Source organism: Dicentrarchus labrax, unplaced genomic scaffold, assembly GCF_905237075.1.
Source record: "Dicentrarchus labrax unplaced genomic scaffold, dlabrax2021, whole genome shotgun sequence".
NCBI classification, from domain to species: Eukaryota; Metazoa; Chordata; class Actinopteri; family Moronidae; genus Dicentrarchus; species Dicentrarchus labrax.
Window position 1 is genome coordinate 22704070 of NW_026136723.1, and position 26335 is coordinate 22730404.

The following is a 26335-nucleotide window of genomic DNA, read 5'->3' on the forward strand; positions in this document are numbered from 1 at the left end:
GCGTTATGTAATCTGTGGCGTGTGCCAGAGAGAGAGAGAGAGAGATAGTAACACACACATATATATGATGACATAATCCACTGACCTCTTCTGTGGCCCGTTCGTGTCCACCCCTCCTCCGAGTATTCCCGGCATCGCGCTGTGATTTTGAGAACCACAGAACATCCTCTTTCACCCTCCATTAACGTTTGTGCAATCTAGGACAAAATTGTTACCATTGGTCCTCAAGGATGCGTCTTGCATTCTAATGTCATGTGCAGGGCACAAAACCCACAGAGGGTTTATTTTTCCATCTAGTTTCCATGGTCATGGGAGGCAGAAACATGCTCGACTTCTCTAGTAATCACCCATTTTCCTCTGTGACTAATGTGAGTGTGTTGCATGCTCGCTTGCACATGTAGAAGGCTCATTGTTATTGTTTTTAATGATTTACACCAAAAAAGTGTTGTTTTTTAAAAAAAAAGAAGCAGATTAGTTTTTCACATAGATTTTATCCAGCAGAAACTGATTGTTATAGTTTACAGTAAACAAGCAGCTCAGAATATGTTTCACATAATAGAAAGTGAGGAGAAAAACAGAAAACCTGCTGATGGCGCACCAGATTTCCTCAATTTTACAAATTGTTAAACTAAAGTTTGCACTGTATATTTTATCACCTGGTATTTGTATTATTGTTTTTATAAAGTTGCTTAAACAAATAAGTTTTTAAATTAAAAATTAATACTAATGAGGCTTGGACATGTATGTACACGTTCCCGATGTACATAGCTCCTCCCACAGTCGGTGGTAGTGACCGTGCAGGAAAATAGAGGGTTTAGCTCTTCTCTCTGCCTCTGTTCCATTGTGTATAACCCATTCACGCCACATTGAGCAGCATATATAATTAATATTGATTACAGTAACACAAAGTGAATACTGCGTCACCTCCCACACATCCATATGGTTCATACACAAACAGGTTATTCACCTGCTGGATTGTGGGTGATGATTGTGATGTAAAGAAAACCTGAGTGGAATTAATTTGTCTTCCCCGAGGGGTGTAAATGGTATTTCTATATGCAAATTGATCCGTGGGTTAGTGCTCACTCTGCGATAATGAGAATGAACTCACCATTGTGACTTATTTGCAAACTTAACCTGTGTATCACACACACACACTTGTGCTGTTATTTCTTTAAGTGGGTGTGCTTGAATGGTTGTGTTATTGTGTGTGTGTGTGCACACAGGCTTGCCCCCTTCATGATTACAGTAGTTTCCATAATGGAATAGTGCACTCTCTCAGCTATGGAAGAATATCTGTTTTTCATTTGAAAGACCTTCATCCTGCTACAGCCGTGTGGGAAGCATCCCCAGTATCATTAGTTACATTCTGCACTGCCTTCACTGTGGAGAGAGAGTCTGTGTGCATCTGTGCAACACTGTTCTCTGTGCTGAAAATGGTTTCTGCTCTTGTCTCACAGATAAAATCGAAGAGGCACAGAAAGAGCTTAAAGACCCCAAAGGCTCACAGAAAGGTAAGAGATCTTTTAACCAGACTTGGAATGAAAAGTAAATACTTGTTTTTTTCTTTCATTTGAACTGAGGTTTTCTTATTAGACAACTGATCGTTTAAAAGAAATAAAACTATTGATCCCTTTGGATTTTCACTAAAAGCAGCACAAAACAAATGTAAATCACTAGTCTGGAATGTGAAGGGTTTTTTTTGTTAGTGGTGCAGAAATAGTTTTTTATATGGTGTTTATATCATTGCAGTGTTGCCTTATCAGAATTTTCTTTATTAACTATCGTTGATTTATTATGTCCTATAAGGAAATGCTTTATTTACATGCACATGGAGTTAATAATATTTGGTTGCTAGTTGTTATAATAGCAGATCCAGTTGCTGTGTAGCATCTGGATTTTGGCAGCAGCCATCACGCTTAGTGTTTCTGCTTCAGTAAAACTATTTGTAATATAAAAGTTTTATTTGGCTTTTACGTTCCTGAGTGAATATTTTACAACAGCAGGGTTTTAGGTCAGTGCTGGCACAAACTTTATTTTTAATATCTTTGACCTGAATGTGCTCTTGTGTTTTAGCAGTGACCTGTGATAATTATAATTTTAAATTCACATTTCACATTCTGCAACACATTGAAATGTGATATTTATATGTTTGCATATAAAGAATATTGTGCATCGCAGTAACAACAGTAATGTCACTATTACTCATATGAAGAACATTTTCCTTTGTTAAGTGGGTTGTTATGTAACTAGATTCAAATAGAAAACCCTGTTTTGGTTGAGCCGAAGCAGCTTCGTGTTCTTTGTTTAAGCTGAGCTTACCTCATCACTGCAACATAGTCCTTTTAAAAAACACCCAGCTTATTTGCAGGGCATGCAAGCTTTGATTGAATCATCTACTGTAATTGAGATTGGATAGAGACGTTAAATAGAAAGAACACAAATAAGAATATCTCAATCCCCCTCTCACAGTACAGCAGGTACTGATGTCCTGAAGCCTACCAGTCAAAGGATAATCCCTTTTGAAAATAGCCTTTAGAAATAAGTTAGTTCTGTAAATAGCTCTTTCACACTTGATCATTTGAGCTTTATTTTACATTCAAAAAATCACATGCTTCATAGGGTGATTTAAAATGTGCGATCATTGAGAGGGGAGTGAAATAATATAAAGCTTCACTACTGGTTGAAAGAATTTGCTGATTGGATGATTTTATTTTTAACCGCAGATGGCCAAAACAGATTTTTCTAACAATAAAAGTTACAGCTAAAGACAGACAGTGACAAATGTTGTTTGTTTATGAAGTACTTTTTACGATGGAAAAGCTGTGGTGAAGTCATGGAATCTCTTTTGCAGACTTGTCCTAGTAGTGGGAAGGAAGAACTAATCCTTTTCCCATGTCTTTCAGCAGCAGTTGATACAAATGTGTTTCTTCATACGGCGTCTTTTAGGTTGAGTTATTTAAAAAAAGAATCACAGGGTTTGCTCTGAGAACATTTTACATTGGTTGTGTGCTGCTTTAAATGCTCATTGGTTGCATGTTTGTGTGGAGAATGGATTAACTTCTGCAAAGACAAGGCGTTCCTCAATCTAATTATGCTAGAGGCCGTGAAGGAACCCTGACCTCATCTTGGGAAATACCTACACAGCCAGGAAACTGTGACAGGGCACTGCTAATCTTATGCAACATGTCCTTAAAAACACTTGCCTGAATCACTACGGCCAACGTGAGAAATTATGGTACACCATGGTATGGGTGCGCCCTTTTAAAAACAGTTCTGCTTTTATATTGGAATGCAGTTTCTCTTCACTGTCTTAGATTTGTTTGTTACATTTTCTGATCAGCCAAGCCTACATACGTTGACGAGCTGAAAAGAAAGAAAAGGAAAAATGATTGTTTACTTATGTAATGAAGTGTGGGCCCCTGTGGTATTAGTCACACAGCAAATAAATGAAAGTAAGGGTGATGTGTCTAAATTGTAGAATATATCTCCATCCAGTTTCAACAAAAGAAGTTATTGATAAAAACCAACGAAGATTCAGAGTTACTGCATTCAAGCTTTTCAGAAATTTAACGTGGAAGGTAATGCACTGTAACACTCTTAAATAACAGCCATTAATGTTATATATCAATAATGTAAGTTTATTACATAATTAAACTGTTAAAATTAGATATGTGTTGAGTGTGTTCATCAGCATTAAATTGCTGGTTTTGAATGATTGTATGGCTCTTTAACAAAGCAGTTCAAACAAGAATATTAATTTTGATTCAGTCTGAAAGCCTTCAGCAAACCCTAATGGTCAATGAATTAATACATTTAATTAATTATTTCACAATAGTGAGGAGTAAAATAAAGGTACTCTAATAAGGAGATACTATATAATAATAAAAATAATTAAAACAGTACTTGTTTGCTTTTTCTTCTCCAAAAGAAATGTCATGTCCTCATCATGTCCTCATTTTATCCCTAAACCAAATACATACATCCTAAAATTATCTGCACTCTCTAATTTTTAATTTAGTTTCATAAACCAATAAGCAAATTTCAACAATCCAGCACAGGAAACACAATTTATTTTCTCAAAAAGGACTTTTGAGCTTACTCTGCCCATATGGTAGAGTGTTGGGAAAAGTTTAGAAAAAGATGGTGTTATTGTACCAACTCTGCTTTTCCCTCCCTCTCTCTACAGGGATATCTGAAAGCAGTCGAAGAAATGCAGATAACATAAAAGGCCTGAAGAGGAAAAAGGTTGTTGCAGAGAACCGGCTAGAGAAAATTCCCAAATCTCCAGTGAAGAAGCCCCTACAGTTGAAAACATCTGAAACTGTACTCCACGGACCACCATCCAAGGGAATTACACCATCTTGCTGCTCCTCCTCCAACAGTCCTTCCCACAATCCTTCAACATCACCCAGTGGGAAAACAGACCCACAATATGCCCAACCAGTTGCAGCATCCCCTCACAAGGGGTCATCCTCCACTGACACTGAAAGGCTGAAACAGGAAGAAACGTCTTCAAGGCCACCATCACTTGAGCCCACTGATGGTGAGGAGGGCTCTTTGATTACTGCCAAAGTGTCTCAACTCAAGGACAGTAAGAGCCAAGACCCCAGCTTTGAGGGAGATCCTTACCACAATAGTGCTCCACTTGATGTTCTACTTAAGGCCATGGAGCCTGACTTTAGTACACTGGCAGAGAGGAAAAACTCCTTGCATGTTATTGGAAAACCAGCTTCTGCCCTAAATGCTCAATCTAGTGGTGAATTAACAACAATGCCAGCTGTAAATGTCGGTCTCCAGACCCAACCTTGCAATATGCAGACTTATTATATTGACAAACAAGGCAACTTTATTGGCATTGCATCCCCACTACATGGAAATGGGCAGACATCTACACAGGTTACTCCCATGCAGTCCTCTCCGCTTGCTACACCGCATTTTATGCCTGTTGCTTCAAATCCAGAAAAGCCAAGCTTGCACATGAGCTTTAATACTGGACCATCAACTATAACTCATGCACCTGTCCCTTCAGGGTCCAATACTTTGCCACAAAGCCAACCACCAGTTGTTCACACATGCCAGTCCCTCTCAGCAAGTGTTCCCAGCACCATTCAGGTCCCAGTTACACCCGGCAGCAACCAAGTTCAGATGACCACCGTAATGAACTTTGGCACTGAACAGGTTTACAAGGACCAAAAGCCTAAGAAACCAGGAAAGTACGTTTGTGAATACTGCAGCCGGGCATGTGCAAAACCCAGTGTGCTGCTCAAACACATCAGGTCTCACACAGGAGAAAGACCATACCCCTGTGTTACTTGTGGCTTTTCATTCAAAACCAAGAGCAACTTGTACAAGCACAAGAAATCACATGCTCATGCTATAAAATTGGGTCTGATTGCACGCTCTGAATCTGGAGGTGGATCGCTATCTCAAGAATCTGACAAAGCCCTCGGTACACATTCAGAGGCGGAGGAGAGTGGGGACAGTGATGAGGAAGGTAGCACTGCAGACTTGGACCCTGACTCATCACAGAGCAGTGTGGCAGCTTTGTCTGAAAATAGTTTACAGAGTGCAGGTACAACCCAAGCAAGCCATGGGGAAGCTGACTCATCAGCTGTATTTGAGTCAATTAAACCAGACCCTGGTCAGAGGACTCATGAACCCAAAGTGACAGCAGCCCTTCCAAAAGTTGTTGTATATCCAGTTAATGTCTCTCCTCTGAGGGCAGATAGCCCGAGAGTTACAGGTGCAGCCCCTGAGCAAGCTGCTGCACAACGGCAACGAGAGTTCCAGACTGCCAATATGAGATCAAGCATTACAGTCCTGTCATCTCTGAAAGAGGTGGATGGTACAAATCCCTCACTAGATGCTGTGAGTGAAGATGAGGACCAACAGTGTAAGTCTCCACTGTTAGGTGGACATGCTCAGCTTCAGAGGCAACAAGCAACAGACTTTTCTCAACAGCAACAGGTGAAGTGTCTACTTAGTCCCCGCAGTTTGGGAAGTACAGATTCTGGCTACTTCTCACGTTCAGAGAGTGCTGACCAGGCTATGAGTCCACCCAGTCCATTTGTTAAGATAACTCCACCAGTGGACATTGACATTGCCAAGAATATACCCAACATCCCTCCTGTGGTTGCCACAGTAATGCATGTAGCAGCTGAGCAGAAGCCACGGGCCACAGAAGGACAAATGCGTCCACCGTTAGAAGCCAAAGCACTGTCTCTGGAAGAACGAATTTCAAAGTTGATATCTGATAATGAGGCAGTAGTTGACAACAAGCAGCTGGACAGTGTAAAGCCAAGGAGGACATCTCTCTCAAGGAGAGGGAGCATAGATTCCCCTAAATCATACATATTTAAAGACTCTTTTCAGTTTGATCTTAAACCAATGGGAAGAAGGTCAAGTTCCAGTTCAGACATCCCTAAATCCCCATTCACACCCACAGATAAATCAAAGCCAGTATTTCTTCTCTCTGTACCTTCTCAATACCCGTCCATGGATTGTTTGCCAATAACGAGAAGTAACTCTATGCCTATTACACCAGGACACTCTGCTCTTCCCCTTAATGTTGCCCCCCTCCCCCACCCTCTGCGAATTTGTCAGTCATTTGATGACAAAATTAGTTCCCTGAATGATGATGTTTTTTCATCAGCCCCATCAACCCCAAATCCAGCAATACATTCTCGTACCTTAGTCAGACAGGCAGCAGTGGAAGATTTTTCCACAAGTGAGGGGCATGGCCTCCCTACAGTACGCTCCATGGATGAGGGCTATCATGGCTCAAGCAGTTCTGCAGAACTGATGCAAAGAAGCAGATCTTTTGAGCATCATCAGGACAGAAACAGAAAGCCGCAGCAGAATAAAGGCACAATGTACGAGTGTGAAACTTGTCGTAACCGGTACAGAAAGTTAGAAAATTTTGAAACTCACAAGAAATTCTATTGCTCGGAGCTTCATGGTCCAAAAAACAAGCCAACTGCTGTTAAAGAAACGGATCAAGATGTTTTTCATGTTAACATACTGCAGCCTGTAGTCCCTAGATCAACTACTGGTCCAGGGATACTTGATCAACAGACATCGTTTAGGAAGAGAAGGAAAATGAAAAGTGTTGGCGATGAGGATGATCAATCTCCTACTGATACCATTCCACCTTGTTCAGTTAGTTTCGAGCTACCAACAGCTCTGGCAAATCGGACTTTTTCTCAGCATAATGTAATAGTAGACATACAGCCCAAAAACAACCAGTCAAAGCTACCTCAGATTCAACTCGTAGCAAGAGGTATTAATACTTCAGATTCCAGACTCTCGCCAATACGAGAGACCCAGATCAGCACCTCTACTAAAGGAGACCTGCAAAGGCAAGGCAGTGGTACTTCAGTCATTAGACACACCAACTCTCTCAGCAGACCCAATTCATTTGAGACAGAATCTATTGACAGGGCCTCTCCTGTTGATAGTATGGAGAAGGATCCAATGAAGCTCAAAACAGATGCAATAACAAATGTCTCAGCTGACAGCTACCATGAAAAAATACCCAAGAGTGCTGACTATGGAAAACAAAGGAAGGAACAATGCACTGATACCACAGTAGCGGTGGTTTGTGAAAACTCAACTCCTGTCCATCAGTCTCGTCTGGTTCGTCAAAATAACATCCAAGTTCCTGAGATTCTGGTCACAGAGGAGCCCGACAGAGAGCATGAAACACAAACTAATGAGCCAGCAGATAAGCCTGCAGATCAGTTCAGTTGGCCTCAGAGAAGTGAGAGTTTGTCAAAGTTACCAGCAGAGAAACTTCCACCAAAAAAGAAAAGAATACGTCTTGCTCAAATGGACCACTCCTCCGGTGAATCCAGTTTTGAGTCCAGCCTCTCACGAAGCCTAAGCAGGGACAGTAGTCTTTCTCGTTGTTCCAGCATCTCAGCCTCTTTTGACAGAGATGAGCCATATAGGTCAGAAAGTCCTTCTCGAGGGGAGTGTGTCAGCAAAATTCCAGATCCTCAAGGTTTGCCAACAGCCTTCAACACCCTTGGTGTGCCTGGAATGATGAGGCGTGCCGCATCTGAACAGATCACTTGTACCCAACCTTCTATTGAGATTTCATGTGACTACCGTAGCAAGTCCTTTGACTGTGGTAATGTATCTCCCAGCAGATCTCTGTCACCTATTGGGCAGCCAAAAAGTGGACAAATTTCCCAAGTTTCCCAGGTCCCACTTATTGAAAGGAGGCGTGGGCCATTAGTTCGCCAGATGTCTCTAAAGATAGGCCCAGAGAGTCAGCAACCTGTTCGGAAAGTCATACCTCTTGACAAACCTCCCATTACAAATGTTAGCTCTTTAACTCAGAATAGATCACAGCAGATTCACATTGCCAACAGGCGCGCCTTGGCTCAGCCTTTCATCCTGCACACTGGAGAATCCCCCTTGCAAAAGAATGAGCAAATGGTGCAAAGCATTCATTTGGGTAGCCCGACTCAGCAACCTCAAGTCCACGGCCTTCCACACCCTTGGCATCAAACATCAAGGGTTCAAATATGCCAAAAGATACAACAACCACTGAGCCAGATCTTAGTTTGTCGTGAAAATGTCCAAAACAAACCAGCTGACTCTGAAGAAAAGAAATGTTTTGTGCCCAAATACCAACTGCAGTGTCCCGCTCTGAGAGCAAGCCAAACATTTTCATTTTCCAGCACACAGGGAACTCAGATAGCCATGCCAGTTTTAACAATACCTATTGCCAATCCAATTCTGAACATTTCAAAATCATCAGATGTACTCCAAAATGTATATGTTGCTCAACCCAATCAACAGGCCTCTGAGATTAAGACACAGACTGTTGTTCTGTCAGGTGAACAGCAAAGGGACCAGTTTGATCAGACCCAAGCAGGTGCTGTACCATTGCCACAGATCCTCATAACTCATGAGCACATGCACCCTGCTTCCTCTGTGTCCAATAAAAATAGTCTCTCATCCACTCACAGTGTAGATAGCGATACTCATACTGTACTAACTGCAAAGAAGGATAGGACCCAAACTCAAACAGTTAGCACTCATAACCATACTGGAGAACGAGCACCTTCACTTGGGTCTTTACATTGCACACAGAAACTGGCATCAGTAACTCTGTGCCCACAGCAGGAACCCACTGCCTCAAGTAAGCGAATGCTGTCACCTGCCAACAGCTTGGACATCTACATGGAAAAGCACCAAAAACGGGCTAAGGATGAGCATGGTGTGGCCTGTCTAACTGATGGCAGGTCCGTCAATTATCTTAATTCCAAGATGTCAGAGGTTACCCGACAGCGGAAGCTAACACTTGTTAGGCAGGTTTGCACAACTGAACCGGTAGACAGTCCCATTGAAACTGAGGCCCCAACTCTGCCACAGGTTAAAACAGATGGGGAGAAGGACTCAGAGGCTACTGATGATGTTAAGCCTATGTCACCTGACAGTACTGGGCTGGAAAAGGATACAAGTATTGTTATTCATGAGGAGGCAGGCCCTGCCTTGAATACTACACCTGGTAGCCACAGCACCTCCATACCAGCTAATAACACTCTAAAGCCTCAAGAGAAAACTGAGGAACAGAGATGGACTCCTGCCAAATCTCCTATTAGGCCCTCCAGTTTCCATGGTGGTCAGATGAAACTGACTACATCTGTGTCTGTGGTTAACACAAAAGATAGTCATCGCCTGTCTTTCCCCAGCCTGAAGACTGCCACCACTTTCACGTGGTGTTTCCTGATGAAGAGGAAACCTCTTCATGTACCACAGACTGACCTGAAGACTTCAGCATACGCTGTCTGGACAGTAAGCCCCAACAACCATAACCCACTTGGGCTGCCCACCAAAGTGGTCATGTCTCTGTTCGACTCCAAGCAGAGCTCCAAGAAAATACACTACACGTCGGCCATAAGAACTAGCGGGAAATCTGATATCTTGTCTTACTCAGGCAAGCTGAAAGACGTCATGCCCAGGGTAAGAATACATTTTCTGCAAAGTTTGTAAAATGTTTGTTTGTCTTATATTGCTGCCCTGTTTCTTTAAATCAGATCAATAATTATGTCAATTACTTTTTTTTGCAGGTGCCAATAACCCAGAAGTCTACATCAGTTGAAACCAGAAGTAAAGTGCAACCAGAAACTCAGGCCAGCAGCGAGTCAGACAAAGACATGGCATCTAAAACAGAACCAAGACGGGTCAAAATATTTGATGGCGGGTATGATTCAAAACAATTAAAATATATATTCATTATTTTACATGATATTAAAATGTTTGCGTGGTTTTTTCGTATATGTCTTCCTATCTTATATGTCCCTCATGGTTTGATTGTAACACCACAGATACAAATCTAATGAGGAGTATGTTTACGTACGTGGACGTGGGCGCGGTAAATACATCTGTGAGGAATGTGGGATCCGCTGCAAGAAGCCCAGCATGCTGCGCAAGCACATCCGCACCCACTCTGATGTCCGGCCATACCACTGTGTCCACTGCAACTTCTCCTTTAAGACAAAAGGTTAGAAATCAGTAGTTGATCAGTGTTCAAAGCCACAAATCTAAAGCCACTACTCCTCTTGCTCATGTATATATGTTGAGATGCTTTTATCAATCAACCCCAATCCTATCAACCAAGACATTTGAACCTCTTGATTAATCTTCTTCACAAAAATCAATTTTACAAAATCAATTAAATACATAAAAACATTCTAGATATAGTACATATAGTGAAGAAAGGTTTTGCTGCAGAATATCTCAAAATGAAATGTTTTTTAAAACATTTGCCTTAATGATAGATAGATAGATAGATAGATAGATAGATAGATAGATAGATACTTTATTTATCCCGAGGGAAATTCAAGTATATACTGCACTGTATGTCTTTCTAAATTACTAGATATACACATACTGTACACCATGATGAATATAGTACCACACATTTAAATAAAATGGTATACTAATATTACATCTGAACAATATGTTTGACCACAGTTTACATTTGAGAAAATATGTTTTTAATGAATAGCTTTGAACTGCTACAGTTCACTTCTTCCTTTTAGTAGCTATGAAATTAAAAGATGTTGTTTCACTATCTCTTAAACCAAGACAGTATGATTCACCATTCTTTATCGAACTTGCCTACCCACGCCACACCGCAGAACAGTACTTGGTGTCAGAGCAACCCACGTTCATTTAAAAATGTCTTTATCAGTTACTCACCCTTTACATACAGCTTGCCCAAAGACCGCATTCTCTTACATAAACTCCTTCTGTGCTATTGTTCAAGCTCTACCCACCCATAAGACCTTACTACCTCTCTTCTTGCAGGAAATCTGACCAAGCACATGAAATCCAAGGCCCACAGTAAGAAATGCATGGAGATGGGGGTTCCTGAGGGTCTCATTGAGGATCAGGATGCAGAGGACTCAGGTATGGAGCTTCACTGCACAGCCTTAGCCTAGAGGGAAATACAGAAGGATCATTGTGTGCTCCAAAGCCATAACTCATAAATGAACAATTTCTATATCAATTCAGGGGTTTATTTACAGTATATTGTTACGAATGTAATAGTGACTTAATACAGATAGGTCTTGTTTACCCCATTTGCTTTTGTTTCAAACAACAGGATTGCCCTTCTTTAAATAGTTCTCCTGTTAATGGCGTGAGATATAAAACATGGATTGTCCCTGCTTGTGCTCTGTTGCTATGTCGATCAATAGCTTTGCCATGGTCTAATTAGAAATTCTAAATGCAGCTTCTTCCTCTGTTAACTCAAAGCGCATGTGGGCGGCATGCACAGCGTTTAGAAAGAGGAAATTGCTGCGTCTAATTTTAGAAAAAAAAAAAAGAGAGAGAGAGAGAAGCTGCCTGAAAGCATTCTATGGTCCCAGTCTCTAAGAGCATATTTGTTTTTCCTTCTTTGCCTGTGATGGAGCTCAGGGGCGTATGGTGGTCTAGGGTGTGAAACTATGCAGCAGCAACACAAAACATCACTGAACTGCATTCAGTGGATTTTCTCACTGTGCGATAATGAAAGATCTTTAATGAATGAAAGTGGTTCAATACTACCGAAGGGGCCTAGTTTCTTACCAGCATTGATGACTCATATGTTCCACTTCCAAGAATAGACTTCCTTCTTAAATATTCTATCTTCTACAGGAGACCGCAGTCAGGTAGGCAGTGCTGACCGTCAAGATTCAGATGGTGATGACTCCGATGGGCCTGATGATGAGGAGAACGATGACAACGAGGAGGAAGAGGATGACAGCCAGGCAGAGTCTGGCCTGTCTACAAACCCTTCTGTATCTGCCAGCCCGCAGCATATCCCTTCTAAAGAGGCAGAAGTCCCTCCAAGCGCCCTCCTAGCCCAGATGTCAATCAGCTCAGTCTCCCTACCTCTCTCCCAGCCTCCAGCTACTGAATCTCACACATCAGACTCAGAATCTGTCCCCATGATGAGCCCTGTGTCCCTGAGCAAGCAGATATCCATCTCTGCATCCTGCTACAGCCCAATGCCCCTTCCTTACTCTCCTCCACCTGTTGCCACCACATCAGACTCCTACACCTCAGATACAGAGTCAGTGCACATGATGAGCCCAGTGTCACCATGCAGGCAGATGTCCATCGACTACCCTGACTTTGATGTGCCCCCTAGTCCCCCAGTGCCAGGCAAGGGCTCCAAGATAGGCCAGGTGAGACCCATGTATTCTCATTGTGTGTCTCTCCACCCCTCCATGCCTGCCTCCTTTCTGTCCTGTCCGTACCCTTATTTTGAATCCTGCATGCGAGGCACTTCCACAAAGCTCCTGTGAATGCTGTGAAAAAAAAAAAAAAAAAAGGTGACTAGTGTTAATAATTTTTGATTAGACTCGGTGGATTGATCCAAATACCATTTCATCTTAAGCTCTTGACATATGCTAGGATTGTGCCACAATTAAGTCAAACAAGACTGAATATTACATTTTTTCTCTCTTTTCACAGGACGCCTCCTCTGCCCCTCCTGTTGTGGTGACCAGTGAATCAGGCATACCAGTGGACCGGAGCACTCAGACTTCCTCCTATGCTTCTCAAGGTCCCATGCACTTTCCTCCACAGGGTCTATCCCAAACAGTAGGAACAGAGACCCAGACCCACCTCTTCAGTCACCTGCCCCTGCACTCCCAGCAGCCTTCTCGCTCCTCTTACAGCATGGTCCCAGTTGGGGGGATCCAGCTGGTGCCCGCTGGCTTGGCAGCTTACTCCACCTTTGTGCCAATCCAGGCTGGCCCCGTCCAGCTCACCATCCCAGCAGTGAGCGTCATTCACAGAAACACAAGCCCATTACCAGCTCCATTACACACCCCACCCCACCCAGAGGGCTTGCAAACCCAGCCACTTGTGGTCCAGGAACCAATCAGCAGTGTTATGCCCTGCTTCCCCCTAGGGCAGGTCACTGGCCTGCAGGCTCAAACAATACAGCCAGTAGGTCTGGAGACACTGAACCTCATGGGGCTGACCAACACAGGCCTGGCATCCACCCAGCTGCTGAACCAGCAAGGGCTCACCCTCAATGCTACCCTTGGGCTGCAGGTTTTAGCTGCCAACCCCACCTCCCAAAGCAGCACCGGCCCCCAGACACATATCCCAGGTCTGCAGATATTAAACATCGCCCTGCCTGCCATCATCCCTTCTCTCAGCCCTCTCTCCACCCTTAGTCCTCTCCCTGGGTCCTCAGAGAGGCAGGGCAGCCCTGAAGCTCCTGGAGCACAGCCATCTCAAAGTGAACATGGGCTCGGTTCCTTACGGAGCTGCATGTCAGCTTCACCGCCTGCCCCTTTGAAGGTCAGCAGCTCCCCGGAAGTGACCTCAGGCAGCAGGGCTAGCCCGGGAGGTAGCAGTGGAGCAGATCTCACACAGACTGTTGAGAGGAAAGAAAGGGATAAATCCCCACAGCAGCATCGATCACCAGCTACTGAAAGCCGAGCAGACAGTGCTAAGGAGTCATCAGTTGAGGGAGCTAGTGATCCCACGCCTCCAAGACCACTGCCAGTGACCAGCTGGCAGAAGGTAATTGATGACTATAATGAGGTATCCAGTGATGATGAAGACAGACTGGTCATTGCCACCTGAAACCCCCAAGTGGAAAGCTCTTCTTGTTCTCTTTTTGTAATTCTTGTCACTTTGTAAGACTGAAAACACTTTTCAGGGGTTTGTTTCTTTGCAAATCACCTTTCAAAGCACAGATGCTGACATTCATATTGTATGTGCAATCATATGATAAATATAATGACGACCAATCATTTTGTTTTTTTGTCAGCTCCAGACAATTTCTTTTTTTGTACATGTTGTATAGACAATTGTGCCTTTATGGAGTTTCTTGTTTAGGAACCTGTACATAATTCCTTATAAATTGAGTAGTTGCTTGTGTTTATTTCAAAAAATAGAAGTAAAGAGAGGCCTAACAATGGAGGATATCAGTTTTATTTTGGAGGATTTGTCATTCGTAAATTTATGGAATTATAAATGTTGTACTGGTATATGTACATTTCTATGGATTATGGGGCAATGTTTCTGTGTACAGATGTTGTGTTCAACTATTTATTATAATCCATCTAGTGCCCATTATGATTCATAAGTCCATAGGTATGTGCATTATGGTAGCTTTACATTGCTGTATCAATATTCTTAACTGTATCAGTAAAAATTTGTTTACAAATATTAAAGTGGTTTTACTGTATTTTGTCAGTTAAACACTAAAAACATATCATCACTACATATTTTAAAAGGTGGACTCGACATTGATTTCAGATAAGTGTTCATAGACACTCTTAGGTTGAATCATAGACAATCAGTTGGTCAATACAACTATTTAAGCTCACTGAGTGTTATAAACGTGGGACTGTGGTGTGAAATCGATTATGGTATGTCCCTGTGAAATGTATGCTTATCTACTTTGCTGTTGATTATATGTCAAATTTAATATTGTAGGTAGCACAATTTTTATATCAAAACATATGAGAATCGTTTCTATCTGCAACAATGAATTGACTAAAAGAAAATTAATTAGGAACAATTTTTATATCTGATCAGGCAAAGATTCACTGATTTCAGCCTCTCAAATGTAAACATTTTCAGATTTTTTTTATCTTTTTAAACAGAATATAATTGATGCTAGTTGGACTTTGTTTTTTTTACAATTTGCACCAAACAATCAATAATTAAGAAAATACTTGGTAAATTAATCAGTAACATATTCAAATAATTGTTAGTTGCAGCCCTAACTAGAGCCAAAAAATAAAAACATACAAATGAATTGGGATTTTGGCTCAATCAATGGCTAGTATTTCCACGCTCTTATAATTTGGGTAATATTTGTGTGCATCTTTTTAATAGATTGGTTACTTTCCAGCTAATCAGAGATATTCATAATCAATATTTGATCATCTACAGCAACTGTACAAGACCAACACTCCCTGGCAGAGCAGCAGAGCCCAAATAGAGCTTCTTTCATGATAGTGAATTGTGTTTCTTAAAATAAAAAGCCGGTTATGTGATCGTCTCAATTGGCTCAAGACTTTGGCTCCTTTACTTCCACTGTGAATATATTAAGTAGGTCTGCTTCAGCAGTGTTGTTCTGCTTTTTCTGTGAAACACAACAGAGGAAGAAACTGCAATAACAATTTTTTTTTTTATGATGGCAAAATAATATATAAGAAATTCATGCAGTAAAACAACTCAACCTCCTTCAACGTCCCACTTGCTGTACAGCAAAGATCATTTAGATTCCTCGGGAAACAACCTCTTGATCCTCTCATCATCACAATGACACCACTTAATTAAAACTCACTGGTTGCCAATCAAATGAGTGGCCCTTGTTTGATCAATTATTATATTTGTTTTATTTTACACCCTCTGTACGAGAAGAGTCATCCAAACAGAGCAATCTGCCCCTCAATGACGGGAAACATCTCTCTCATCTCAAGAGGCTGTACAGTGATAACCTCCTTGTTCCACCACATTCACACATTCAGAAGGTGACTCATCCATCTACAGTACAGACCCCATCACTCTACACCCTCCTCCTGCAGCGCTGACTGAAACCTGTAGGGGGGGAACCTATAGCAAAGCAAACAGAGACCCCTAGAGGTCGTTATCTGCTAGTGCATCTGCTAGATCGACAACTCAAGCAGAGTCAGAACAAATCTCTACTAACATCCCAGCAGCTGTGTGGTTAAACAGGCAAAACCTGAGTGTCCAAATTTTAACCAAAACATTACAAATCTGCCTCTAATTGCCTCTGCTGGGTTGTTTCTGTCCTGACCTCCTTCCCTTTAGCACAAGCTGTCCCCCTGGTCAGTGGAAACTCTTAGCACCAGCATGTCAGGATACTTTACCTAAGACTTTTCCACTTTGAGCACGCAAGCAAGGTCGTTTTTCCACAGCAAAGTGTCTCTGAACATGTGGTTTAGGGAAATTAAGTTTCCACAGTTTACAACAACTGGTGGTGGAGGGAAACCATTAGATTAACAGCCACTCCGGAGCTTGTTTGTACTTTCGGTAATCATTCATTCATTAATAAAAACACAGCAGTTGTGAAGGTACGGACAACATGACCTTATAATCATTGAAAAACCTCATAGGCTATGAATATTGATCTTTATATGTACACAGCTGTATTTCAAACATTGATGATATATTAATAAGACTGAAAAAATGTTTAATCTCCAGCAAGAATCCTACTTAAAAAGGGACTTTAGATATAAAGGTTTGCACTGGTTATGTAATGTTGCGTGTAGTGTCCCAGTAAAGTTTTAGTCCTATAATAATACATTCTTAGGGACAGACAATGAAGTGCATTAATCTTGTATTAATCAGTTCTCCAGCTCAGACCATGCATAAGTGCAAACTCCCTTCCTACCAGGTGACCTCTTTGTCTGCAGCAGCGGGCTCTCAAAGTTCAAACTTCAATACGTGACGTGGTTGCGTCTGAAATATTTAATTAGACGTATGTTCAAAGTTGTAATTAAGATTTACAAAGTGCTTTTGCTTTCACTATCGTAGATTAGTACACATTTGACGTATACATATTGAAGTATGGCAAGAATAACAGAAGACACCACCTTGTGAAACAGTTTTCATCACATAAGGAAATCTAGAGAAAGCTTTATTAATAAAACTTCACCACTTTGGACAAAATCTCTAAATATTTATATTTTTACTACAACGTATTACTATCATGGCACTATCATTGTAGTGCACATATGTATACAGAGTCTAATATGGTCTTAGGTTTTAGTCCTATTACTGATGTTTTTTTATTTATGGCTTTTAAATGTTTATTGTATTTCTCAACTACCACCTTCCTGATCTTATTTGTGATCATAAACCAAGGAATTTGGTGTCTCTGGTCAAACTGAAGACTACTTAGTTAATCCTACAGTAAATTACTAATATGTTACATTTATCTGCAACTAAATTTCCAACCTTCATAGGGCTTAAATGTTTTAAATAAAAGGGACTGCAATTTCTAATAGTGATTAGAAAGAACTTTATTTTCTTAATGTAATTGTTTACTTGAGTAGTTTTCCTCAAAAAATAAAAAGGAGGATTTTCACTTCTACTCGAGCATTTAACATTTAAACCAAGTTAGAAAAATTAAATCTACACTTTCTACCCTTTATACTGTACTTCTGTATGCAATGCTCGCCATTAAACCAGGGGAATGAATCCTGTCACTTGACTGCCACCTGCCGTCCCTTAGGTGCACCTGCAGCTCTTCCACAGTCCAACAGCAGTGTGGCACAGGTCGCACTCAATCTCCCTCCATCCTTCAACTCAGACTCACCAAGGCATCTCAAAGTCCTCCACTTGGCCTGCACGGCACCTTATCAGCGGCCGACTACTAACAAACATCACTGTCTGGGTACGAGAAAAAGGACAAAGCTGTGCGGCGCTGAGGCAGGAGGAGGAGGAGGAGGAGGGAGGAAGGAGGAGGAGGTGGGAAGCACTATAAAGTCAAAGGGTTGCACATATGGGGCCACACTGACACTGCAGCCTGACGCTCCTGTGTGAATCTCTGAGGACGAGCACAGAAACATTTTACCAAAAAGGAGTGAAATACACTGGATGCTTAATTTTTATTTTATTTTTTTTACACTTCTGCAGGATTATTACTTTTTCTTGAGGTTTTAGAAGAGCCTGGAAAATGGATATATACACTTTGATTTCCGTGTTATCAGTGATGTGCTCCGGGATTTTGTGCACAGGTAACTTTCGGTTTGTTTGGTTTTTTTAGCTGTTTTTTAACCCGGACATTAACCAGTAATTAACTAACTATTCAGACACATACGTAATATTTTAATGAACTACTATCTGCAATAATTTTGAATCCAATCTCTGCAAAGCTGCAGAGCAAACTCTTTGCAGCACTTGCGCTGATAACACGACGTTGCGCATCTTCCTGACAATGTTAGGGTTCAGTTAATAGTTTGTATGCAGTGTTTTGATAACGATGATTTAATTACAGTGCTATCGGTGCCTGCTGGAGGGACTCCCACTGCCTCCATCGCCACCCAGGGGCGCCATGTGCGGACCAAACGCTGCTCCTGCGCCACCTTCCTGGACAAGGAGTGCGTCTACTTCTGCCACCTGGACATCATATGGGTCAACACACCTGAGTAAGTCACCATGAGCATGTTTCAAACAGTAGCGACGGGTTCATTTTCTTCAGTAGCCGAGTAAAGAACAAGTAACGTAATTACACTACTCGGGATACTAACTGTAAATATTGGATAGACGTTGAGATACAAACAACTATTTGACGAAGAGTAGCAAACACTCGTTTTAAGCTAACGTTTTTTTGAGAAATGGTCGCTTTCTGTTAACTTACATCGAGTGTAACTGTAAAATAAAGTGCAGTTTGCCTACCTTATCAGTCTTGGATTGTTTTTACTTTGCTAACAAGCAAACTTAAACTTTTTTTTACCGTCAAACATAACGCATAACCGACCGTTTAAATTCGGTCATTTTGAATTGGACCGTTAATTTCAGTTGCTTGATTCGAACTGTGTCACTGTTCCTTCCAGGCGCGTGGTCTCCTACGGACTGGGCAACGCTCCCAGGACGAGGCGCGCGGTCGCGGACTCCATGGCAACCGGCAGCGGACCCCGGTGCCAGTGCTTCCGCGAAAACGACAACACATGCCGAAACTTCTGCCGGCTGGAAAAACACCTCAGGTAAGCAATTAGCTTCTTCTTTTTTTTAAAAACAAACAGCTCCAAAAACATCTCGTGAATAACCCAAACACAGATCATATTTAGTCATTTTCTGTGCTTGTTTCCATCACAAGTGAGAACATGTTTGTGTCTCTTAAATAGCCCCCCTTTTTCTTCGGTGTCTCGAAACTGTGCGCGGTGAATATAATGTGTAACGTGATCCCGCCTCTCATCGTGTGGTTTTTTTTTGTTCGCTCGCAGGTATGGGACGTTGCCAGACACGGTGATCCGCTCAGCCGAGGGCGATGGTTGTGTTCAGGCACAGTGCAAACACAAGCTGGCAGCCGACACGGGCAGGATTAAGAGGTAAAACAACCCCGCTCGTACTGTAAAGGAGTCTGAATACCTTCCAAAGAGAGAGAGTCTATATTTGCAAAATAAAAATGAACGGGGTAATTATAACCTCACGCAAACAGTGAGGTCTTTTGTAGGGCAAGAATGTCTCAGGGTGCCTAATTTTCTGCATGCTTAAAAAAAAAAACCCCAGTGAGCCCTGAGAGGTAATAAACATTTAAAAAACAACAGCACGTGTTTAAGAAGCAGGATTAGCCCTTGAGAAAGAAATCCCCAATATATCATGATGACAGAGCACCATTATGAAATCCATAAAACCCTTTAAGACTGTATGAAAAGTACCTAAAGTAAGCTGCAGCAGCTCCCTGTGAGAGCAGCGTGGGTCTCATGTACCATCATGTTTCTCTGCACGTAATAAAAGAACAATAAACTTCAATCTGCTTAAAACACTAAAGAGTGTATTCAGCGTGACACCTGACTGACAGCTCAAATCCACACAGCTATTAGGTTTACCTTTTTACATAACCTGAGATCGATGTGGTTTCTGATTGCTCTCCCTGTCTTTGTCTCGCAGGAACACCTACGAGAAACAGGGGCCGCCTCTAGCGATCGAGGCCGCCTTGAAAACCCGCCTGCTGCTGGAGAAGTGGAGGGTGAGACAGCGCCACAGGGCGAGAGCGTGGGAGGGCGAGAGCACGGCCTCCTAAAGAAGACAAGACGACCGCCGCACCTTGTCACTACAGAGGTGGTTGGTGGGAAGGGGCTTCATGAGCATGGGGGGCCCTTTTTCTTCTAAAAGCCAGACCTGTGGACCACAATAGCGAGCCCACCCCACCCTCCAAAATTAAGGCTGGCGAACTCGTGGAGGCTGCAGCGTCGTGCAGAGGTCGAGCAGAGAGAGTCTACTACTCGACTCGGTTGCACTTCATCAGACAGATGAAGGAGGTTCAGAGACAAGTTCAGGTGAAGGAGGACTTGGGGCTCCTGGTCCCGGTCTGCACAAAAATCAAGGACATTCATTGATCTTGTCGGTGTCAGACTCACTCCTGTGGACTCACCAAATAGCATTTCAACAACAACAAAAAACTTGACATTACTGGAAGGATATCATATAAATCCCTCTGGGACAGAACAATGAAAACCACTGCCGTATACAGCTGAAGGCAGTCCTGCTTATTATATTTCAAAACTGCCATTATGTCTCTCACACATAGAGAAGAGTCTACATAGAAGGGATTATGTGCCTTGTGTCATTCTTATTTCCACTGACTGAAACTATTTACTGCATTTTATGTAACAGGTCGCCTCCTTTACATCAGGACACAGGTCACTGTAGCTGCTGGGAGTTTTTAAACCACAGATGTGTTCGTGGATTCATCATAATTTAATGTTTCTGTATGTTGTTGCTACTACGTGTCTTTATTTATTCTTTTTAACGTGTTGTAATTTGATGGCCATATTGGTCCGTCACTTTTTGTTCTTTTTGTCATTTCTGTGAAATGTTTTGTCACCAAGGTGCCAAATTTTGGCATCCAAACAAATAAATTTTTACACACTTATTTAAAAAAAGCAACGTTCCTCATTGTTTCTATATACTGTGATGTATTCTGTAAGCTGCTATAGATCCCTGAAACGGAGAAAAGCAGCGTTTTATGAGCCTAATTTGGACGATCGGGAATGAAGGAGCCAACATTCGACATTAAGTCGAAATACAAAAAAGTGAATGAGAAAAGAAACAAGTGAGACAAGATGTGAGAGACAGGAATAAAAAGAGAGACAAACTCAGATGTGATAACAAGAAAGTGTTGATGTGGAAGACAACGACGCAAAGAGCAATAAAACCCTGCCCTTTCATCTCTGTGCCAAACCCAGAGTGTATACACCGCAATTTCTAAAATCAGACGAAAGTGGATTCAAGGTTTCTTTCGGCAGCTCGGATTTCAAAAGACACATCCAGCGTTTGTTTGTCAGCTCTGTAATGATCCCCTTTGTTTTAAAATACCTTTTTATATAAACTTATAATATATCTACCACCTTCCAAACCTGAGCTTTTCCATCTTTTGCTGACAAGTGACTCAGCTTAAAATTCAACAACGCCTGAGTCATTCTTTTGGTAATCTCCTCCCTGTACCTGTACCTGCTCGATTACTGTAGATAAGGGGCCATTATTTACACCCTGCTGTTACTTAATCACCACTCCCTTCTCAAGAAGCTGTACTTCTTTTCCTTTTCTTTTTATATCCTTAAATGAAACCAAAACTCCGGCACACTTCCGCTGATATCTTTAATTTCATGTTGACTCATAAATCACTCATCTAGCTGCCAAATGAAAACTCTGCATCGCAAAAGAACCTGCAGGAAATAAGAGATTTTGAGATAAATCAGTTTTAAAATAGGTGGAAAATAAGATGGAGAACTCACAGACGCACTGTTTAATCCTTCAATTTATGTGAAAATATAAACATCACATCACCAAACATGGATGTCACAAACTCCCCCAGAATAAGACTCACGCAGTATGCACGGATTAGAACATAAGACTTCATATTTCCATCATCACAAGCACTTCTTTTCCAAATTCTGCAAAGATTAAAGCAAAGTGTTGCACAAATCTGTCAGATTGGTCCCCTCTCTCTATATATAAATATACATTTTAATATCAGTTGTACATGTGATGGATGTCACACAAGAACTCCTTGTGTTCTTGTGTTCAGTTCAAACATCGGTGCTCTTGAAACTCGCTCCTATCACTCATCGACGAGCTGCTTGAACTGGCAGCGGCGAACAAACCACTGCAGCATCGGGTTGAAAAGTCTTATCTATCCAACCCATTTAGCAAACAAATCCACGGTGGAGTCCAATCATAATAATACTGATGTCATATTTTCCAGACAGACCTTCTTTTTGTTTGCTGAGCATTTATAAAAAGACTTGTCTGCTGCGGGAGACGGTGTCAGGACTGCAGATACAGCAGATACAGCCTGAAGCCAGTTCAGGTGACACGCAAAGAAATGTGCTTAGCTGGATTCAATGGATACAGGTACAGAAGTCTGTAGCGTATACAAACAAATGTTAATGAAAGTGCTCATATTGTGCTCTATTGGGACGGTAAAGGAAATGTTGAAATCAACAGGAAACAAAATACTCCATTACAAATAAAAGCAATGCATTCATCATAATTTCCAGAAAAATGTGCACATGAAGTTTGAAAAGTTAAAGTACTCATTATACAGCAGAATGGTCCATATCATTGTTATATTTGACAGTATACTGGATTATTGTTACCAATCATTGACTTGTAGGAAGCATTTTAAAGTTGCTAGAAATGGAGCTAATTGGATTGGATTTGCATGTAAAATCTGAATTAAAGTTATTAAAGCTGATGAATAAATATAGTGGAGTAAAAAGCACAATATCTCCCTCTGAAAAGAAGTGTATAAAGTAGCATTGAATGCAAATACTGAAGCACAAGTACCTCAGGATTGTTGTAAATAAAAAGTAATTTGACATTATTATTCCTCCACCAGACGTCTACTGAAAATCCATATCACTGCAGGCCTTTTTAACACACTGACTCAACAGCTTGTTATCAGGTTGCCTTTATTGGTTCTATGACTCCGCTCTTTCACTCCTTATCTTCCAGATCATTACATGCCCCCTATACGTCATGAGCCAGCCGAGGCTTTATTATTAAAGCTTGCAGTAGAAGGAGATGCCTCTATGTGTACCTGCGCACTTGAAGAGGTTAACAGCATGCGGACGGGCCTGGGGACCCAACACAATGGCACTTACCCTCTAAACTATGCGGCTCTATGCAAGGAACTCCCCTGAGACATTAGCTTTTGGCATAACTCATTAGTCTATTCAATAGAGCGAGCGAACATAATACCCCATTACACAGCGAGGAATCTCCTCGACTCGACAGGAATTCTCGAGCTCAGGAGCCAAACAATAGGACTATGTGCGAGGAACGTCTGGGCGGGGCGGACTGGCCTCGACTTCTGACGTCCAACCAACGCCCGACTCTACCTCTGCACGCCCTGTTTTCCAACTAACACTCCCAGCTGTGTCAAAGCATCTCACGAAACCTTCGCCGCGGCCTCGACCGGAGGGGATTAATTACTGTGACTGGCTGAAAAGGGTCAGCAGGAGTCAGCACCAGGAGAAAACCTGGTTCACCTGAGGGGTCGGGGGAGTTGGTTGTTGCCCCTTTTTAATGTCTGCTTTGCGAGAGAAAGTCAAGACTGGCAACTTGAGAGATTCTCCTCTGTGGTTGGATTTGATTTGTCATCACATCTGGGCGAGATGAGGGTGGGGTGGGGAGGGAAGGAGGGAGGTGACACACTTTTCAGAGAGCTGATTATGGGAATCTGTGCAGGTATCTCTCAGCACTTTGTCCGCCTGTAATCCCACTCTCAGTCCCCGCCCAACCCTGCACAGCAGCACAATAGATACTGAAAAACATTACAGGAATATCCCTAAGATATTTCAAAAATGCTTTGCTGACAGACATGAAGGCGAGGAGGAGTCATGTGCGCAGTCTTCGCTGGCTTTATTAAACTTTACTGTAGTTAGAAATCAGAGAGTGAGGGGGGCACTTTCACACATTGCACATTTTGAGGGAATGTTCTGAATGCAAATAATTATACACTAAGTTTCAGGAACAGTTTGAACTCTGTTTTTTTCATCATCCCTGACTTGGAATGAGCTAATTTTAGATAACAGATTCCATAGATTCTCTAAATATATACATGTTACATAACAAATGTATACACTTCGTGCATGCAGATAATAAATGCCTTGCACTTTAAGTAATTATTAGCATTTTTGGCGCAGTCGCCAGCAGGTGTTAAGCCTTAGAGCATTCCACGTGGAGTCGGACATTAATCAGTGTCTGACGAGAAGAAGGCCTCGTGGCTGTGCTATCTAGCAAGTACAGGTTAACCTTAAAGCAGCAAAATTAACTTCAACAAATCAGTTATTTTCAGTCGTGCGAGCAGCGTTGCTTTAGGGATGGCTATGTCGGTCAGTCGGTCCATCACTTTGGTCATGAAACATCTCAACAACTACTGGATGGACCGGATGGTTTGTTACACAGAGCCATGTTTGGAAAAGGGCTGGCTCTTTGCAGGTGATTGCATAATGCATAACAACAGACGTTCACGCTTCCCAGACGATGTACCCTAATTTGGATATCCTTTCCTCCAGCACCACCAGGAGGGTGACATTTTTAGTTGTTATTGAAATATCTCGACAACTTTCGGATGGATCACCATTAAATTTGGTGCAAACCTTCATGCTTCCCTCAGGATGAATTGTAATAACTCTGATCCCCTGACCTTTTCATCTAGCACATCATCAGGTCAAAAATGTGTACTTAAATACACAGGAGACTGTAGACTCCTTGTTTTCCCGAGGCTTAATATGATACAGATTACAACGGTTCGAAGGTTATCTTATCCTAGTAACAATGAGCCACTGATATGAATGTTCCTTTCAGGCTTGAAGATTTTGACCCATATTTTTTTCCACAATGCTATAATTGTCAACAGTGAAAATGAATAAACACCATACTATCTGCAAAAACACTGTACCGAGACAAAACTGCAAAGAGTCAGATATCAGGTATCTGATTTGGGTTTCCGAAGATAATTTCAAAGTAAAATACATATAGAAATGGGGACACTCATTAACAGTAGCTTGCATGGTTACACGTATTATTAACAGCGTCTGTGCTCCTGTTTGTTTTGCTCTCCTTGGTCACTGTGTTTGTTTACATTGCTAGGTAGGTGGAAACTTTTATACTGTCATTCTCTTTTTATTCTTTTGCTCGGTCTCTCAACACATGATGAAAACCCTTCCTGAAGGATACGTATGGTAAATGTTGATGGACAATGATGGCGGTGAAGCCTTTCCCTTTGTGCGTTAATCACTTCAAAACAGATATTTCATCAGCGATCAATGCCATTATCTCGGTTTTCACTTGTTAATGCACGGAAAATATAAAAGCCATACATCAGTCTTTAAGTTATTGGAGCTTATTTTAATCGGAGCAGCTCGTCCATTAGCACACAAAACGTTTCATAACAGACTCTGACAGTCTAAGCCAGCGTTCCTTAAAAATTCTATAGGTTACTGTGCAGTAAAGAGCTTGGGTCTCCAGCATGTCAGTGACTTGGGAAGAAAGACAAAAGGCCTTGTTTTTTTGCTTGATGGCAAACTAATTTTGAATCTTTCCTGAAAATCCAAGACTGTGGCCAATTTTATTTACCCCGTTGCATAACATGTAAATGTTTCACTGAAAGGAAAACTTGAAAAATCACCAGAATTTGAGTCTGACGACTGTCTGGAGGCACAATCTGTATATTAATTCAATTTAAAATACAGTAGTATCCTTGTTTTAAAGTAGTAGTTTAACATTTTGGTAAGCACATTTACTTGCTTTCTTTCTGAGAGTGAGATATCAATCTTATTACTGTGCAATAAATAAATGGTTTGACATGTTTTGGCAAATATACTTATTCCCTTTCTTGTCAGAAGATCAGTACCACTCTCATATCTGAAGCTGGAGCCGTGGGACAGTTAGCTTAGCTTATTGGTCATTGCATGCTCCTGGTGAAGAAAGAGTGTTAGAGGTTTTTAATGCTAAAGAAACAAACAATTGATTGTAGGTTGACACAAGTAAAACAACATTTGATAGTGTCACCTTTAATCTAATTTCCAGTAACTATTAAACTAATTGAATTAGTTTAGAGAAAACATTTAGACTAAAATATAATTATAAAATG

At 41.6% G+C, this 26335-nt stretch overlaps 2 protein-coding genes across 6 annotated transcripts in view; both read left to right on the forward strand.

Moving 5' to 3' along the window:
* The window catches only part of hivep1 (HIVEP zinc finger 1), a 53859-nt gene extending 39157 nt beyond the window's left edge, over positions 1–14702 (forward strand). For all 5 annotated transcript variants that reach the window (XM_051391348.1, XM_051391347.1, XM_051391349.1 and 2 more), the window contains 7 exons: positions 1461–1514; positions 4190–9978; positions 10086–10219; positions 10344–10519; positions 11329–11430; positions 12160–12692; positions 12982–14702. In XM_051391348.1, coding sequence (XP_051247308.1) covers positions 1461–1514; positions 4190–9978; positions 10086–10219; positions 10344–10519; positions 11329–11430; positions 12160–12692; positions 12982–14109 — 7916 coding nt within the window. In that variant the 3' untranslated portion in view covers positions 14110–14702. The remainder of the gene's footprint in view (positions 1–1460; positions 1515–4189; positions 9979–10085; positions 10220–10343; positions 10520–11328; positions 11431–12159; positions 12693–12981) is intronic.
* Positions 14703–17994: 3292 nt separating this feature from the next.
* edn1 (endothelin 1) lies at positions 17995–21116 on the forward strand. The gene is made up of 5 exons (XM_051391209.1): positions 17995–18245; positions 18506–18656; positions 19065–19214; positions 19455–19559; positions 20122–21116. Exons 1-5 carry the CDS (start codon positions 18185–18187, stop codon positions 20252–20254), a joined length of 600 nt encoding a protein of 199 aa, XP_051247169.1. The 5' UTR covers positions 17995–18184; the 3' UTR covers positions 20255–21116.
* Positions 21117–26335: the final 5219 nt, after the last annotated feature.

Coding starts and splice junctions, on each gene's coding strand:
- edn1 (XM_051391209.1), top strand. CDS start 18,185: ATGGATATATACACTTTGATTTCCGTGTTATCAGTGATGTGCTCCGGG. Junction 18,657..19,064: donor ATATGGGTCAACACACCTGA/GTAAGTCACCAT, acceptor TGTTCCTTCCAG/GCGCGTGGTCTCCTACGGAC. Junction 19,560..20,121: donor GACACGGGCAGGATTAAGAG/GTAAAACAACCC, acceptor TTTGTCTCGCAG/GAACACCTACGAGAAACAGG.